Source organism: Trichechus manatus, unplaced genomic scaffold (genome assembly GCF_000243295.1).
Source record: "Trichechus manatus latirostris isolate Lorelei unplaced genomic scaffold, TriManLat1.0 scaffold00093, whole genome shotgun sequence".
Classification (NCBI taxonomy): Eukaryota; Metazoa; Chordata; class Mammalia; order Sirenia; family Trichechidae; genus Trichechus; species Trichechus manatus.
Window position 1 is genome coordinate 8146198 of NW_004444029.1, and position 17906 is coordinate 8164103.

A 17906-nucleotide genomic window follows, 5' to 3' on the forward strand; every position below is an offset into this window, starting at 1 on the left:
AAAAAAAAAAAAAAAGAAAGAGTGATGGTAATTGCATATAAATGGATTTAGTATGAAAGGTCATGTATAATATTATATATAATCTTAACTATGTATATAAATGTATACATATATAAATTTCATGTACCGTAACAACCAAAACTAAGAATAAACTCAATAATGAAGGTGTGGGCCTATACAAAGAAACTATAAATCTTTACTGAGGGAAGTAAACCAATAGCTGCACAAATGGAGTCTCATTTCTGAAAATACGCCAACTCCAAATTAATATTATAAATTTAAAGTGGTAAAATACACCTGAAAGAATAATTGGACAAAAATAGCCAGGGAAATTTTTATTCTTTTTTTAATTTGAGGGCAGGGAGTATAGAAGGTAGCTAGATGGCCAGTAGAAAAATGTATAAAGGAAGTAACCAGGCACTTCACTACAGAAGAAATGGAAATGGCCAACCCAATAAAAATATGAAAATTGTTTTCAAATTCTGAAAAAATGTTCAACCACAGTTCGTCATATATGATTTCATATAACCAGTTATCGGATTTTTATCAGATTAAAGAGAAAGATGATGTCAGGTGTCTGGGAAGTAAGTGGTGGGGAACAGCCACCCTCATGTCCTGCTGGGCAAGTGTAGATTCGTTTCTGCTTCTAGATGGCCTATGCCTTGACCTCACAGTTCACTCGACCTAATAAATAAGAAGATTCCAATTACATTTGGTAGATTGAACATACCTGCTTACCACTACCACCTCTTATAACTAAAATGACAGTGAAGAATGGAAGAGGCATTCCCGAGGACAAAGAATGATAGAGACGAAACCTCCGGCACGGTTCTGGAAACTGGGAGGCAGCTGGACAAGTGGTAGTTGACTCAGCAGACCAGCAAGAGCGAAAACCGGGGTGGGCAGCGGGGGGAGACTGGGCACTGGCTGATTTGTACAGCAGAACCTTCAGCAAGCCCAGAAGTGGGGCCGCTAGGACCTTCTCAATATCAGAATGGAGGTGGGATTGAAAACAGGATTGATGACAAGTCAAATTTACAGAGCAAATAGACCTCCAGATCCCCCCCTTAACAGCCGCAGAGAACTAGAGGTTTACTTGTTTTGAGAGGTTGAACCTGAGACTGTGGGCTTTGGGACACGGGGCCCAGCTGAGGGGAGATGGGTACCATCCTGGAAACCAGAGGACATGTGACATATGCATAGTGAATGACTCTTCCTCCACTTGGCTACCAGCACACTGGAGCCTGGTGGGTGGGAGCAGGTCAGAAAGGCCTTCGATGGCTTCTCTAGGCCCCAAGAGCAGCCAGTCCAGGGTGGGTCTGGAGAAGGCAGGGCTCAGGGATAGGGTGGCCAGAGTCAGCAGATAAAAGTTCTCTTAGATTTGAATTTCACAAAAACAGTGATGATTTTTAGCATAACTGTGGAGCCCCCCTGGTGGCAGAGTGGTTAAGAGCTCAGTTGCTAACCAAAAGGTCGGCAGTTCGAATCCACCACCTGCTCCTTGGAAACTCTGTGGGGCAGTTCTACTCTGTCCTATAGGGTCGCTATGAGTTGGAATTGACTCAACGGCAGTGAGTTCAGTGGGTGTCCTATATATTGCATGGGACGTTCTCTTTGTTGTTTATTTGAAACTCTGATGTAGCTCAGCATCCTGTATTTTATCTGGCAATCCTATCCAGGAATGTCTCCGAAGAAAAATATAAAATTGCTAAGATCACCTAAAGCATTTGAATGTTTGCATTCTTCTGTGGAGAATTTTGGGATCAATTAGTGAAAAGTACATAAAAAACAAAGCAGATGGAAAATGAAGCTGTTAAAAACTCTAGGGGAAAGCAAAGGATGTAAGAAAGGAAATGTAATGATGGTATATGTTATGTGGTGCTGGGTTGTAAACAGTTTTTACTGAGTCCAGTTTAAATACTGAATATTGAAGGAAAGGGCAGCATGTATATGTTTGGGAGAGGTATCCGAGTATTAAGACCTCACCTTGTGTGTAGGAAGTATGTAATATCTGAAACTGGAAAACCAAGAAATAATAGTATAAACATACTATTTAGAAATTTGGAGGCACTTCTATCACCATCATTAAACTAAACAACAGTTTAGCCCAATTAATAATGTTAGCTTTGAGCATTGTGCTCTTATAAAGAATTATCTGTGTGAGTGTGAACTGACAACAGTTCATCCAAAGCACAGATGAGAACTTGAAGGGGCAGAGAGCCTAAATTAATGGTGATGAAACCATATGGGTGGAGACAGTGGGAATGGTGATACACCGTGAAGTAGGTAACCAATGTCATTCAACTGCTCATGTAGAAACTGGGAATGGATGTACGTTTGGTTGTGCATATCGCCACCAAAAATAAATAAAATACACACACACACACAGACACACACACACAGAGGCGCACGTGCGCGTATAGAAAGAAATTTGGAGGCATATCACTGAAAAGTACACAATGGCGCTACAAGTTGCAGTGGCTGTCTCAGGAGATGGGGAGAGCAGACTACTGTTGTAGGGGAAAAACATCACAGAGTTGAGTGAAGCAAAAAGAAAGTTTTATTAGGCATATATTCAAAAGGGCAGTGGGAAGCGGACAAGCATGGTGCCACAGCCATGTCTGCCTGACTCCAAAGACCATCACAGAATAGGCAAGAATGGGAAAATGGACAAGCATGCTGCCACAGCCATGTCTGCCCGAGTCCAAAGACCATCACAGAATAGGCAAGAATGGGAAAATGGACAAGCATGGTGCCACAGCCATGTCTGCCTGACTCCAAAGACCATCACAGAATAGGCAAGAATGGGAAAACGGACAAGCATGCTGCCACGGCCATGTCTGCCTGACTCCAAAGACCATCACAGAATAGGCAAGAATGGGAAAATGGACAAGCATGCTGCTAGAGCCATATCTGCCTGACTCCAAAGACCATCACAGAACAGGCAAGAATGGGAAAACGGACAAGCATGCTTCCACAGCCATGTCTGTCCCAGTCCAAAGACCATCACAGAGCCATCAGTATAAACATTACAAACGGGCAAAACCATTGAAAGCTTAGCCTTTTCAGATTGGCTAGAAACTGTGATCCTAGTTTTGAATTGTCCTTTAACAATCATCGGTACAGGTTTCAGTAATGAGTCAGGAGGGTCTTCATTGATCCAACAAATTTCTATTCCCTAAATGCTAATAGAAAAAGATGAGAACAGAAAGTCTTTTGTGTTCTGTTTGATTGCCTTTATGTAAAAGTTTCCTGAAGATATTTTCCAAGATTATCTTAGCTATTGTCTTTATAGCTCATGGCGCCGTTGATGTGTCCTTGTGAGCCCTTCTCCAGCTGGGTCACATTCTCTATGCTCAAGGACAGGGAATAAATGATTCCAATATCATTTCCTAAATCACTACTGCTTTTCCTGATAGGCCTTCTAGAGGATTTAGTTTCTGAAACGACATGTATGTGTGACTGTGACTTAAAAAATAATTATTGATTATTGATCATAAATATGTATGTGAAACAGTTTTCATCATAGGAAAAACTGGAAGCAGCCTAAATAGCTCCCAGCAAAGATTAGGTCAATATAGTACGCTAGATCCACCACACAGTCTTCAGAATGATCCTGGAAATCCAGGACTTGTTCACAGTATGTTACATGAAGGGGAGAAGGGAAGAAAGGTCTCAGCAAAACGGTTTGTGTCTTATGGTTTGTTGTTTTGTGTTCGTATGATGGCGTGGAATGGTCTTTGTTTTCTAGAATGTTTTTATGGCTGATTATTCAGGCAGGTATGTAGCCTTGCCGTAAAAATACTCTGAATTTAATTCTTAAAGGAGGAAAGCGGCAAACCAGTTAAATCTCAGGGAACCCCTACTGTGTGTCCAGTTTCACGATCTTCAAATGAAGCAACGTCCCCATACCATTCCCGACGGAAGATGCGGAAACTTCGAGATCATACCGTCCGAACTCCTTCTAACCTCGACATCTTGGAGCTCCACACGAGGGAGGTTCTCAAAAGACTGGAGATGTGTCCGTGGGAAGAGGTGAGCATCGTGCTCCATGAGAGCAAAAAGGACGTGTTGTTCTTTAGAGGTCTTCCAAGGCATAGTGGAAGGAGGAACGGGCTGCCCTTCTTGTGGTTGACCTTTGCCCCCACATGGTAGGAGTCCACCGTGGTTGCACCTGTGACAGGTGGTGCTTGCTCTTCCCAGGTGCCAGCGTAGAGGCAGGAGCAGACGGCTTCCATGTGCCGCCTGTTTACGGCGTGTTTGTGCTCTTCTAGGCTCTGGACAAAGTACCAGAGTGAGCACAACTGAAGTGCTGCCTGGTGATGTGTCATTCTGGTTGAGGTTGGCAGGGTGGGGAGACAGAGGCCTGTGATAATGTAATTCCAGATACTACCCAGTGTTAGGAAGGAAACCAAAACAACAGAGCGCCAGCACAAGAGAGGGTGGGATAGGCGGTGACATCGGAGCTGACAGTTAAATCACGGAAGGAGTCAGGTTGGCACGTGGAGATTTGAGGAACAGCATGGCGGGCAGAGGGAGAGCATGTGCAGAAAGCCCGTCCTTGAACCAGCAGCATCGGCACCACCTGCGGGATTGCTGCAAATGCTAGACTGAGACGAGCTCCCCAGCTGATCCATAAACCCTTTACGGCCGGAGACGGCCTGACCCAGTGGGCCCGGGGCGGGGGGCGGCTTTGAGGTCCCTGCAGGCCTTGGTGAGACCGCTACCACCCATAGTTTTTCATCTGGGGGAGAGGACAGGAGTTTACAAGGAGAAAGGTAGGGGTGGCTCTGAATTTAAAATATTTAAGAGAGTTATATAGAAATTAATTTTATATAATTATATCATTTGAAGATTTTGTTGTTCTAAACCTATTTAACCCATAGACATCCGGAGAAAGGTTTAGCTTATTATGAAATGTTCTATTTAATATTTCGGAAAAAGGTTGCCACAAAAAAGCAGTGGTTTTTCTACATGAAGAACCCGCTACTGTTGATCCACGCTGCCCCGGGGTGGCCTGTGTCCCTGTGGCAGCAGGTTGTCCCCGTGTGCTGCTAGTGGTGCTGTGAGAGGATTAGGGTTGGGTTAGGGTAGGCGGGGGGCCAGCGACTGCACCCCAGAAGGAAGAAGCAAGGGGGAAAGGATGGATGTAGGTGAAGGTGGTGCTTCTCCAGCTGTCCACAGGACAGCAGCGTCTGTGGATTCACCCTGTGCAAACTCTGTATTCCACTTTTCAGAACGGGATCCTGTCATGTCCTGGGTTTGGGCCCCTGGAGGACCTGGCTGCTGCACATCCTAGCCCAGGCGGGCTGAGAAGGAGGGCAGGGGGTCTGCTGCAGTCCTTGGGTCCTGAGGGCAGAGGCTAAGGAAGTTCTGCTTTATATTTTCAGGACATCTTGAGCTCTAAACTGAATGGAAAATTCAACAAACATCTCCAGCCGTCTTCCACAGTTCCTGACTGGAGAGCAAAAGATAACGATCTGCGGTTACTGCTGACCAACGGAAGGATAATTAAGTATGTAAAGTAGGTCTCAGTAGCGATCTGGTTAGTTTTCAGCGGACTCCCTTTGTTGGTTTAATCCCTCTCCAGACTGTTCCACAGCCGGCTGGAATGTGGGCATAGGGCCTCTGTGAGTTAGCGGGGCAGGGAGATGGTACAGAGTCCACACTGCTTCCTGACTTGATTATTTTTCTCCCTCTGATGTAGAGATGAGAGACAGCCCTTCACAGATCCAAGTCTGTATACAGCAGATAGTGAAAGTGAAGAGGATAAAAGAAGGACAAAAAAGACAAAAATGAAGATAGAAGAGAGTTCAGGACTAGACGGGGTGGAGAGCGAAGAACCCCAAACGCCGCTTAACAGTATGTCTCATGGCCACTGGGGAGATCTCCTCATTGTATGTGATGATGTGTAAAGTAACTTGCTGATTTTAAGCTTCTTAAAGTTTGTCAAGGGATTGAAGTTGTTTGTGTCTCTGATGCTCTTGCAGAATCTGAAGTGTTTCTGAGTAGTTCCTCCCTCAGGGGCATGCTGACCATGCAGCCACATGCAGTAGTGCCCAGGAGGGCGTCATTAGTGAAGGCCACACGGTGGGGTCAGGACACCACGTCACAGTGTCACAGGGCTCTCAAAGTGTCACATGGGTGCTTACGCGTTTTATTACACAGTTGGCCTCTCCTCCAAGTTATAACACAGCTGCCAGTTTAATGTACTCCACTAATTTCATATATAATTTTAGCTGAAGTCTGCATGGTTTTCAGACTTGGGAAACGTAATTGGTTGATTTGAAGCTGTTGGTAATCCCCGTGTAGTGGTTTTGTTTGATAGCCTGTTGACCGAATGCCTCTACTTGGATTTTAATTGTTCATTGTCTGTGTGACAAAGTAACACCTCCTCCTCCTTGAGATCTGATTTCATTAAATGAAGTCTTAATTTTCAAAGTTTTGCAAGGCCTCCATATCCCCTTCTATTTTAAAAAGTAGTTAAAATGAAAATGTTGGTACCTGACATTTAAATGATCCAGATAAGTAACGTTTAATTAAGCATATTGAATACATCAGTGACTGCCAAGGCCAGGTAAATTTGCCACAGCTGTGGTTGGCTGCTCTGCGTTTGTGCCCACACCAGCAGGAATTTACAGTCGCTGGGAGCTGTGCTCATGGGGGAGAAGGGCAGAGCTAAGGCCCTACTTAGAAGCTTGTTGAGTTCATGCTCTACTTGAATGCTTTTTAGGTTCAGGAGAGGTGTCTTTTTGTTTTCTGTTGAGACCACTAATGCAGAAGGGGACATGAAAAACAGCTAATTTTATTTTTGGAGGTTTATTCTGGAAAGAAATGTAAAACAAGTCAACACAACTCAAATAAGGAATGTGATCACATTCAGTAGATACTACACATGTTTTAAGAACGCACTTCAGTCTGTATCTTGATCAATTAGGGAGAAAGACTTTGGGAGGGAAAAAGAAATGGAAACCATGAAGAAAGCAGTGGAAGAAGGGTAGAGCAGGAGCGATGGAAAGATCTCAGGAAGCTGGGTGGAGTTTGGAGACCACCTGGTCCATGAAGTTCTAATGACTTTCTCCTTTTCACTTGTGCTCTCTCCCTTTCTCAGGGTTTTTGACAAGTGTGAAGTCAGAACTCAGGAATAGATCATCAGAATATTCTGATATTTCTGATTCAGAAGACTCTGGACCAGATTGCACTGCACTGGTATGGCCGGAACCCCGTGCTCTTTGCACTGGTGCACAGGAAAATGGCACCCATTTATGCTGACCTCCGGTTAAAGCACATGGCAGCTTCCCCAAAGCCTCTGCGTTCTGTAGCACAGGTTCTTCCCCTATCCCCTGGCTGGTTGCATTTTTTTAGAAATAATATTTTGTTGTGTTTTTGGAGGAGGTTCGCACAGAAGTTACAGTTCCCGTTCAACAATTGCTGCACACATTGTTCAGTGACATTGGTTACATTCTTCACAACGCCTGAACATTCTCATTTCCATTCTGGTTTGGCTGTCTGCATTTGACGAACGTAGCTCTTATCTGGTTTGGGACAGGGTTGCAGGAGAGACTCCTGCGTACACTGTTCTTGTGTTTCTCATCGGTTATATTTCATTTTTCCTTAAAGAAGACCTATACTGTCAGTTTATTAGGGGTTACTGTTACTGCAGGTACTGGAGATGAGATGATCTTTTTTTATATGAAATACAGAAATGATTCCCTAATGATTTAGATTCTAACTTTCCCTAAACAATAGTCTTTTTTGCTGCTGTTGTTAGTTTGTACAGACGTATGTAACTTTGCTTCCGTTTGATTATTTGTTCTCTCAGAAAACTAATTTCACCACTGAGGAGTCTGACAGTTCAGGGGATGAGAAGAAACGAGAAGTGACGTCCAGCTTTGCGGAGGAGGCTAACGTGCCGAGGGCCTCCCTTCAGAAGACCCAGAGCCCGTCTGGAAGTGGAATTCCAACTAAAAGGTAGGCTCGCCGACGCTGCTAGTCTTAGTGCACTGTGATGCCATGTTATGAGAACATTTTGTTTTTAGTTTTAGACTTTACCAAACATTTCACCAGAGGAAACTAGGCGCTTGTCTTCTGGTTCTTTGCTCTTCAGGGAATGTCCTACCTCGACCAGCACAGAGGAAGAAGCTATCCAGGGCATGCTGTCCATGGCAGGGCTGCACTATTCCACCTGCTCCCAGCGGCCAGTGCGGAGTGCAGACGGCGCCGCCACAGAGAGAGATGCTGTCCGGGACGCCGGCAGCTGCCACAGCAGTGACCGCGAGGCCAGGCCACTGTGTCGCATTGACAAACCTGTGGGGTGTGGTAAGAAACACAGATTCTCCGTCCCTATAAAGCAACGTATGACCCAGCTGAAGAGCTCCATAACGTTGGTTTAGGTCAGAGGTCATACGTAAGGACTGTTGGTTGTGCCGTGTTTAGCTGGGAACGGCCAGAAATCCCGTAGTGCCGCAGGTTGTGTGAGGGTACAAGTAAGGACCCCCCAGCCTGTGAGTGGCCTGGGTCTGAGGACTTGCTGCCTCAGGACGGTGTGGGGGCTGCCCTCTCACCAACAGCAAAGCTGATCCCAGGCGGAGGAGTGTTTCCAGGTCTGAAATGGTCTGCTGAGCCTGACCAAGCCACTCTTCCTGTTATGGGGGGAAAACAGGTCTGGAACCGTTTCTTTCTGATTGAGGGCATCTCCTTCCTACTGGAAAGACAAGTGTTAGGAAGGAGAGCAACTTGTCAGCAGTGTCTGCGGTCCCCATAGCGTTTGCTTCTCTGTGCGAAAACTCAGTGCGTGTTGTGATCATTGTGTTCATTCGCACGTAGTTGGGAGCTCCACATCCATTTCACTGCATTCTCGGACCCACGTCCACTTTACAACGGAAGAAGCAGGGCCAAGTGAAGTTTGTTTAACTTGCCTCCGTTCACACAACCGTTACTCAGTGGTGTTGGAATTTGAACCCAAGACCATCTGACTCCAAATCTTTGCTTATTGTGTAAAAGGAAACTGAGATTCAGAGAGGTTAAGTAACTTGCCTCAAGTTGCATTGGTAATAGAGGAGCCCAAGTGCAGATCTGGGTTTGTCTGTCTTTCCACTGCCCCATTCTGTCTCCATAGTCTCTTTTGTTCCTTGAAAAGAAAGCTTCTATGGAAATGCTACAAATTTCAGGCAAACATCTGCCTTTATTCTATATGGGAGAATACACCATTTTGAGAGAGTGTGTATTGCGTTTGGCCACAGAATCGGACTGTAGGTCCTCCAGCACCTAGCACGGATCTGTCACAGAAAGGCGGTCTGTGCGAGAACCGAAAGAGTTAGCAGGATTGGCGGTCAGCTCGTGACCGTTGTGCTTTTGAGGCGGGGTGGGAATGTGGTGAAGGTATGTGAATAAATGTTTCAACAGTAGTTAACATACTTGTCTTTAAATAAAATGTCAAAGTAAAATTGCTGCTAATTTTAAGCATAAGGCTAACTTTAAGATCAAATTTGTATAAATCTAATTTAATTAAAACGTCTCTTTAGGATACCAGGTCAAGACTGATGATCCAGATTTGAGGACCTCTTCTTGGATTAAACAATTTGATACAACTTCCAGATTTAACCCTCAGGTATATTTAAGGTTTGAAACATTAAAAGGAGATTTAGAATTGTCATTAACTTGGTTACTGTTTTTGTTTCTTTAAACTGCAACCAGTTATCAACCGCTAGATCTGGGAAGCCACAATACCACAACTAAACACACATTTTTAGGGATTCTGGGATAATAACTTGTGCAAGGCCTGCGAATAGAATGTGATGTGGAGAAGAACAGCACCTGCCGGTGTCTGGTTAGAGTGAGCGTCAGAGCGGGAGAGCCGCGTGGCGGGGCAGGTCACCCCTGCTGGCTCCGTTGCTGTCTCTGTTTTTTATTTTTGACTTAAGTTATGATGCAGTTTCAGGAGTTAACTCCTTCACAGTCCTTAAGTTTCCAGAACGAGGTAGCCATCAGGAGGAGGGGCTAATACATGCCAAGAAAAGCAGAGTTCAGTCATCTGTGTCCTCTCTCGACTTTGCTGATGCATAGACAGGTAATACCTCCCTCATCTTCTGGGACACAAGAACTCAGCCTATTTCCTCCCCTCTTCCTTAGGACCTAAGTAGAGGCCAGAAAGGCATCAAGAAGGAAGGCTCCTCAGAAGTCCTCCAGAGGGCGCAGAGCAGGAACCACATGGACAGCAGCGGGGCAGGCCTTCCAAGCGGGAAGTGCATGCAGAACTCAGGCGTGGTTCCGGGGCCCTGCCAGGTCAGCAGCGGCAGTCTCAGCCCGGAAAGGCCAGGTGGTGAAACCTCCTTTTCAGTGCCCCTCCACCCCACCAAGAGACCTGCGTCGAACCCACCGCCTATCAGCAACCAGGCAACAAAAGGTAACATCTGCCTTTCATGGGGCGATGGGGTGTGCCCTGACTGTGTGTGATGGCTGGAGCGGCCGCTTGGACACAGCCCTGTGCTTGCCTGGGTCACTTACTGCCAGAGGTGTTGTGGACGGCACGGTGATGGCAGTGCCCAGGCCACTGAGGGAGTGGAAGAAGGACACCTAGCAGGGCCCTGAGGGTGGAGTGGCTTTGTGGAGGAGGAGGCGGGTCCTGGGAGGGCGCTAGCTGAGGGGAAATGACAGGATAGTTGGCACTGGGGCCCAGGGAGGTGGCATGACCCAGGTGTCAGGGTGAGAAGCAGTATCGGGGGACTCGTGTTGCTGAAGCACAGTGTGGCCAGGACATGAGCTGAGCTGATGTGAGTCTTGTGGTGTGGTGAGATGGGCAATGGGTGTTCTAAGCATGCAGCTTCCAAGTGTGACTGGGTCCTTCACAACCCTGAGAGACGGCATAGCTCTCCCTTAAAAATGGGGTGCTGTCCCCAAAGCTGCTTTTGACATCACACTGCTGTTGGTATCTTGTGTAGGTAAACGTCCAAAAAAAGGAATGGCCACAGCCAAACAGCGTCTCGGGAAGATCCTCAAGCTGAATAGAAACGGCCACGCCCGCTTCTTCGTGTGACGCGGCCGCTGGAGCTGGTGGCGGGGGCAGGAGCCTGGCGCTGGCCGCCCGCCCGACGCAGATGTGCATGTCCACTAGAGAGAGAGAACACTGCCCGGGAACAAGTGACCCCGATGCTGCATTTTCACTGTGCCACACCCACTCAGCAATAACCGCTTGGACCTGGTGGGGAGGAGGAGGAGGAGGAGGGAGAACCTTAAACGAGACCTTGAACTGGAAAGGGCCTCGTGTCAGGGCTTGAATTTCGTTTTGTTGTTGGTAGCGTCTTGATTTATTTTCAGTGGTAGGGTAAAGAATTATTGATAATTTATTTAACAGATTTTTTTTTTTTAAGTTAACAGCCTTTAAATTCTTTCTTTTTTTTTTTTAAGCTATTTATTTGGAAGATTTCTGGAGAAATATCTCACTAATTTAGATTTAAGAATGTGAAGGTTTTTAAATTATTTTTGATAGTGTGTGTGTTACATGTGGGAAAGAGCCACGGTAACAGTAACTAGTCTGGACTCTTAAATTTGCTATTCAGGTTAAAGTCTTAAACAGGGATTTGATGCATTAATTATTTTAAATTAAGATGTATATGAAAATCATTTTATTTTATATATTTCATGTGTTTTTTATAAGCTATTAGCTTCGCTTTTGCTAACTTCCAAGGTGCATACTGTTATCCAGGTCGAGTCCCTTACACCCCCTTCCCTCTGCGCCCGCCATCATCCTGCCAGCCCCCACAAGACTCTTCTTTTTGCAGGAAAACACTTTCCCAGCCAGCGCGTGAGAACCACGCAAAAGATCCTGCGCTTCTCATTTCGTTTGACATTGCCGTTTTCTCCTAAATATGAAAAATAGGCCTTTTGCATTTTCATTTATGCCGACGATATATGGGTCCCAAAGAGAACAGCTTTAACATCTTTTTCTTCCTTGTGGGAAAAGTATTATAAGTTTGGTTAAATTGTCACATTTTTAGTTTTTCAAAATACATTTGTAACGACTGAGCGGACCTTCCTTACAGCGCTGGTGTTGGGAGACAGGACCGACACCTGCGTCCAGGTTATGCTTTAAGACACTTTGATGCGGTATACGTGACTTGGTAGAATCAAACCTGCATAATAATACGCCGTAATATAATAGGATTATACTCTATTAAGTTGTATAGAAGCAAACATGTTGGAGTAGATCTTGGGTGTGCGCGTGTGTGTGTGCACGTGTGTGCACGTGTGTGCGCGTGTGTAGTTTTTTGTTTCTGACCCTTCTCAAGAATGATTTAGGATGTGGATTTGGAGTGAAATGGGTGCTTTTTGCAGTGTCTTCCAGCAGTCCTGACTTAACCAGTTCGTATTGTGGTTACGGTCTGGTTGAGCTCTAAGGTATCGTTAATTTCCTTGATGCACAGATTTTACTAAACGCCAGTTTTCAGTTGGTTGCAATAGCTTATCCCCCCACCCCCAGCCCATGGCTTAAACATAAGTGATTTCTGGGGATAGAGTCTGGAGATACACCTGATCCTGCCGCTAGAGCATTTTGCAAGTTCCTACAAAGAGCATATAGGCAAATAAGATGAAATTTATTTTTATGGAGAAGAAATAGGGCCATACTGTGGACTTGTCTTTTTGTACTCAGTGAGGAGGCTGGATTTGCCCTTCTGTGTTAAATATCCCCTGAAGGGGTAGGAAAGAAAATCCATGCCATCATTTTCCACAGTTGTATCCAGATGTGTATTTTCAAAGAGAAATGTTTCTTACTGTCTCCATTCCAATATTTCATGGAATAAATCTCAAATAGCTTATGAATTAATTAGCCTTTTGGCCCGGAGTGACCTGGCTCGCTCTGGACCTTACCTGGTGTCAGGAAGAAGACTCTCTGTGGAAATGCCGAGTATGTAAAGGGCCCGCTGGAACGGTGTGTCCACGAGGCCAGAGCGCGGGGAGGAGACTGTCGGTGGTTTGACCGGCCATCTTCTCTCGCGGTATCCGCAATTTGGGTCTGACTGATCTCATCCACCTTCCCCACACACTAACTCACTGTGGTGTTTTGGTTTAATGTAGACCCTGTTATAGCGTTACGGCACGCGTGTGTTGTTTGTTCGTTCAATTGTTTTGTTTTAAGGAATAACTATAATTTCTTTTTCCAGTACATCATGCTCTGGGTTCTTTCTTTACATTTTTCACAGCTCTAAGTATTTGTAGTTATCTAACTTTCTTTTCTTTAGCCATAAGAAGAAAATAAAATTTATTTTTGTGGATTAAAATTGTAGCCAGTATCCACCCTGTGTACTCAGGCCGGTAAATACTAATTTTGAGTAGCCAGTAGTTGGAATTTTTAAGCGAAGGTGCCATGGATTCATCTTTGGCAGAAAGTTTAGCCTATTAGCTAGCTAAGTGAAAAGACTTGAGTAAGGGAATGTAACCACTGTCACAAAACCTGCGCCTCTTTTCCGAATGGGTGGAAATGCAGCCCTGGACCTGGTGACTCCCCTAGTCAGCCCTCGTGCAGACTGGCTGTGGTGTGTCCTTTTCTCTTGCATGGAGAGGGCTGGACTTGGGGGTGACCACAGTGTCTGGGTGGACCGTGATAGACGGCCTTCTGTCTTTCCCTCAGTCTCGTCTGTAAATAGTGCAGCCACACGGACACTGCCACAGGAGGACAGAAGTGACAGCGTTTCACCTGTTACGAGCAAACAGATGTGTGAAGCTGAGAGTCCTGGCTTACTGTACGCGGTTTCAGTAGCAGCGGTAGATGACACTCGTCTCCTTACGTAAACGGTACAGAAGCGACAGGTCTGTAACGGTGCAGCGTCCTGTGAACACGTCAGACGTTTTAAGCATTAGTTAGTTTTTAAAGCATATAAAATTGGAAATTATAACCAAGATCACCTTATAAACTCAGAGAGGAAACAAGCCCATCTTTATCACTGATGAAATACTGAGCTTGAATGCTGTCCTATGTTTTAATCCTGATTAATTACCTTTGTAATGAACTCTGTTGTACTGATTCGTATGAGATCTGCAGGTACTTGTCAGACACCCACTGCGTGCCCAGCACTACCTTGTCCGAGGGGGTGTGGGGGTGAGGCTGCAGCCTCTCCCCGGGAGGTGTCTTCTCCAGGAGACAGGCAGTATTTGTTTCCACTTCTAAGGAACTTAAGCAAAAGAGGGTCCATTCATACAAAAACAGCGGAACTTTATTAGTTCCAACTAGATACACAGTGGTAGAAGTGGAAGTAAAAAGGACCTGAGGTTTTTTTTTTTTTTAAATTTTAAGAAACATTTCAAAAGTTAATTTCATGTTGGTCATCAAGGGGCCTGTGTGTCATGGAAGGGAGCAGAAGACCAGGGTGTTGTCCAGGTTCTGCCACTTACCTCTCAGCTACGTGCCCTTGAATTAGTCACTTCCCAGCCCTTTCCCATTTGTAAGCTAGGCTAAAAATGCTTGTAATGGTAATCAGTTAAGAAAAATACATAAAGGCATTCCTTAATGTACTAGCACTTCACACTAGCAGAGAATTTATCATTGGTAATTTATAATTTGGTAATTTATAATTGGTAAAAATAATTCATGAAGGCACCTTTGTATACATTTTTAAATGAAAACTGCTATTATTCACAAAACTTGTTTCATATGAAACCTGTGCCCAGAGCATGCTCCCTAAAAAATCTGAAGCCTCTCTAAGCAGGTGCTGAAGTAAAATCAGGCTTAGTTTTTTCTCAAAGAGGAATTAGGCTAGTCTTGCCCTACAGATTCTGCATACGCCTCAGGCCCCAGACACAGGTGAATAAGTCAGGGTATTAAAGTGAGTTAGCAATGCCCGGGGAACTAGAAGGCAAATACAGACAGGAAGTGGTTAGAAAGGTGGGACCCCACAGAGACAGCTGTGGGCGGGGCAGCAGTGACTTGCTGGGTGGAGAGAGAAGCCGCCGCGCCGTGCAGGAAGGGGGACTGGACTGCGTCCAGAGGAAAGACTGCTTGTCACAGATGGTGCACTCCACGCGCTAAGACTAGTCTCCCCGGAGGGGACCGCAGCGCCTGTGTGGCCAGTGGACTGCTGTTCAGAGGAACTCGGCATCTTAACGTTTCACTTCGAGAGATGAGGCCTTAAGATACATTTGTCAAAATTCGTCAGAAATTCATTTTTCGCATTAAATGTGAAACCAATTGTTTCCTACATAAAGAGCAGCTAAAGATCACCACTCACTTCCTGAGGCCCTAGACCTTAACCTAAGCTGTGGTGAGAAGGCGGAGCATTGCTCTTTAGCCTAGGAGGAGTGTCCCCCGTAAAGAAAGGAGACAGACCCAGGTGGGAAGTGCATCCCCCGGGGTCCCACACACTCTGCTGGGCCCCCGCTCTGATGCTGTGCAGCGCAGCTCGTCTGGGGGACAGTGTTGACGAGCTTGCTGGAAGCCACGTGGAAAGAAAGGGGAAGAGTTAGCACACTTGCTGTATTGCTGATGAACGTAATGTGATTTTAATCCTGTAGCCTTACTAAAAAACCTTCCCTTATTTTAATTTGCTTTTCTGTGAACATCATGCCATATTTGGTGTCCCTTACATAAACAGATTTAAAAATTAAGGCCATTGAGAGACAAATGCATATTTCAAAGCAGTTAGCTTATTGTGATTGACTGGTTTTATAGTTGCTTGTGTATTTATTTTTTATCTTTAATGGACAGGGGACAATAATACTTACCTGAAATTCCTGCGTTTCACCCCCTTGATTCTCCTCTCACCTTGGCGCACCGTCTAGTTCCCTAAGGCTTTGTCTCGACAAGCGCAGCATTCCGCGTTTTTGGTTGAAACCCGTATTGATCCACCACGTCCCTCTGCTCTGCGCTCGTTCACTGACAGACCTCCAAGTCGTTTACTATGCAAACTGTGACTTCTTACCCCTGAACGGACCTTAACCATCAAGGTAAACTTGCCTCCACCCAGTTTAATTTTGGCCATTTCCTTTTCAAAACGTCAGCCTTCTTTTTTCACCCCCAAGATTTCTCACCAAAACAATAATCATGAATGCTGGAATATATAGTATTTTGCAGGGATAAAATAACCCTGACGTACTCCTCTCACTTCAGTGGATTTGGGTTGGTAAACATTACCAGCATTAAATACACTGAGGATCGTTGACTCCTTGCCTGAAAGCATTTCTTCCCTCTCAGATTCACAGGTAGCTTTTTATTTTTACAGGGCATACATGTACCTTCCATGTTGTAGTCAGGGACCTGAGGTGTCACTTGCTAAGTGAACCCCAAGGTTATTTTGTCTTGCAGAAGAAACCCAAACCAAACTAAGGGCCTTACAGTTTATGGGTCGACCGAATCAAAAGCTATAACCTCAATTTTCCCCAAGCCAGCTCCGGACTTGGGGAGCAGGTCAGGTGGCTGTCCAGTGTGACGCAGCGCTGACCGGGAATGCTGTCGGTGTTTCCTGCAGAAAAGACTTTCTACTTTTAATAGAAATTAAGCCATAACAGTTTCATGCTGTGGAAAGAGGGTCAAAAGGTTCATTTTAAGAGATGATAGAATGTGAGCTTTCACATTTACTGTGAGATGTCTAATGTTGCCAGTTCTTCAGCAGATTTTTTGGGGGGCGGGGGTGGCGACGGGGTGGGGTAGTTTTGGTCTTAGGGTTTACATCTGTGAACTTTGAAGGGGGACAGTTGTTGGCTAAGGTATTTACTAGTTTTGTAGTAACGTTTTGCTAGCCTGACTGACTTCCTTACTGATTTTTAATGCCCATGGTCCAGGGTGACTGTTACCTTTTCTTGTTCTGGAGTCTGCGGAGTCGTCTTGTCTGTCTGTCTGTCTGTCTGGGCTGTCGGTGTGTGTCCTCGCAGGTGTGCACTGGGTGGCTCCAGAGCGCACTGTGGCTGGGAGGTGGGATGCTGGCACGTGAAGAGCATCTTTTCCGATTCTGAACAGTATTTCCCGTCTTTTGCCTGCAGGCAGGGAGAGTGTACAGTATTTATTTTGTCTCCGTTTTTCTTTAAATGTGTAAGTCTTTATGTAGCTTACATCGGTTATATAGGAGAGGACAAGTGATGTTTTTAAAGTTGTATTGGCTATTCTTACTTCCCAATTTCTGTATTTTAAAATATTGAAATTAAAATTGTATTTCTTTTGTTTGGACTTTTTTTAGCACTCTGTATTTTTTGCCCATTTTGTTTGAAAGTATAAATGTTGAAAGTTGTACAAAACGTGTCTTTGAAAGAAAAAAAAAAGCTGAATTCTATATCCAGTTCTGCCTTTCTGTGCCCTTTCTCTGCTTATTGAATCGTAGGGGTTATTTGAGGATGGGAAGCCATGCTCAGTGTATGCTCCTTACTATCTGAGGATGGAAATGTAAAAAGTGCCATGACTCACTGTTCCACCGTATGTGTTACCAGGGAAAGCAGTGGCCACAAGAGCGGGAAGAACAGGAAGGGCGGCTGGCGAGGTGAAGCCGCAATGTGTGGTGGGGAGCTCCACGCTCTCCTGGGGCCACGTGGCCTCTGTGTGTCCTCAGTCAGCATTTGCCTGGTGCTCGGAGGCAGAGAAGAGTCCGACGTCCTGTCCTCCAGGCCCTCACCCTAATAGGAAGCAAGACCCAGAAAAATGGGTGATTGTGTCATGCTGTGAGAGAGTCAGGTGGGTCACTCATGCTCAGCGAACTTTCAGGTGGGCTGCTGGCTACCCAGCGGTAGGGAGAGAAGCCTGAAACTCAGGCAGAACCTTCTCTCTGGGAGAGGAGGAACCAGTGGGGCCCGACAGGAGAAAAGACAGGTCCAGGGAGCCCTGGGTGTGTGAGGGGAGGGAGAGGATGAGGGAGCCCTGGGTGTGTGAGGGGGGAGAGAGGACCGGGGGGCCCCGGGTGTGTGAGGGGGGAGAGAGGACCGGGGGGCCC

The 17906-nt window shown here is 45.6% G+C and overlaps 1 protein-coding gene across 2 annotated transcripts in view; it reads left to right on the plus strand.

Annotated features, from left to right (window-relative positions):
• The window catches only part of KDM7A (lysine demethylase 7A), a 42523-nt gene extending 31121 nt beyond the window's left edge, over positions 1-11402 (plus strand). For both annotated transcript variants that reach the window (XM_023736877.1, XM_023736876.1), the window contains 9 exons: positions 3826-4035; positions 5391-5515; positions 5708-5862; positions 7112-7209; positions 7823-7971; positions 8108-8319; positions 9525-9610; positions 10132-10405; positions 10941-11402. In XM_023736877.1, coding sequence (XP_023592645.1) covers positions 3826-4035; positions 5391-5515; positions 5708-5862; positions 7112-7209; positions 7823-7971; positions 8108-8319; positions 9525-9610; positions 10132-10405; positions 10941-11035 — 1404 coding nt within the window. In that variant the 3' untranslated portion in view covers positions 11036-11402. The remainder of the gene's footprint in view (positions 1-3825; positions 4036-5390; positions 5516-5707; positions 5863-7111; positions 7210-7822; positions 7972-8107; positions 8320-9524; positions 9611-10131; positions 10406-10940) is intronic.
• The last annotated feature ends 6504 nt before the right edge of the window (positions 11403-17906 follow it).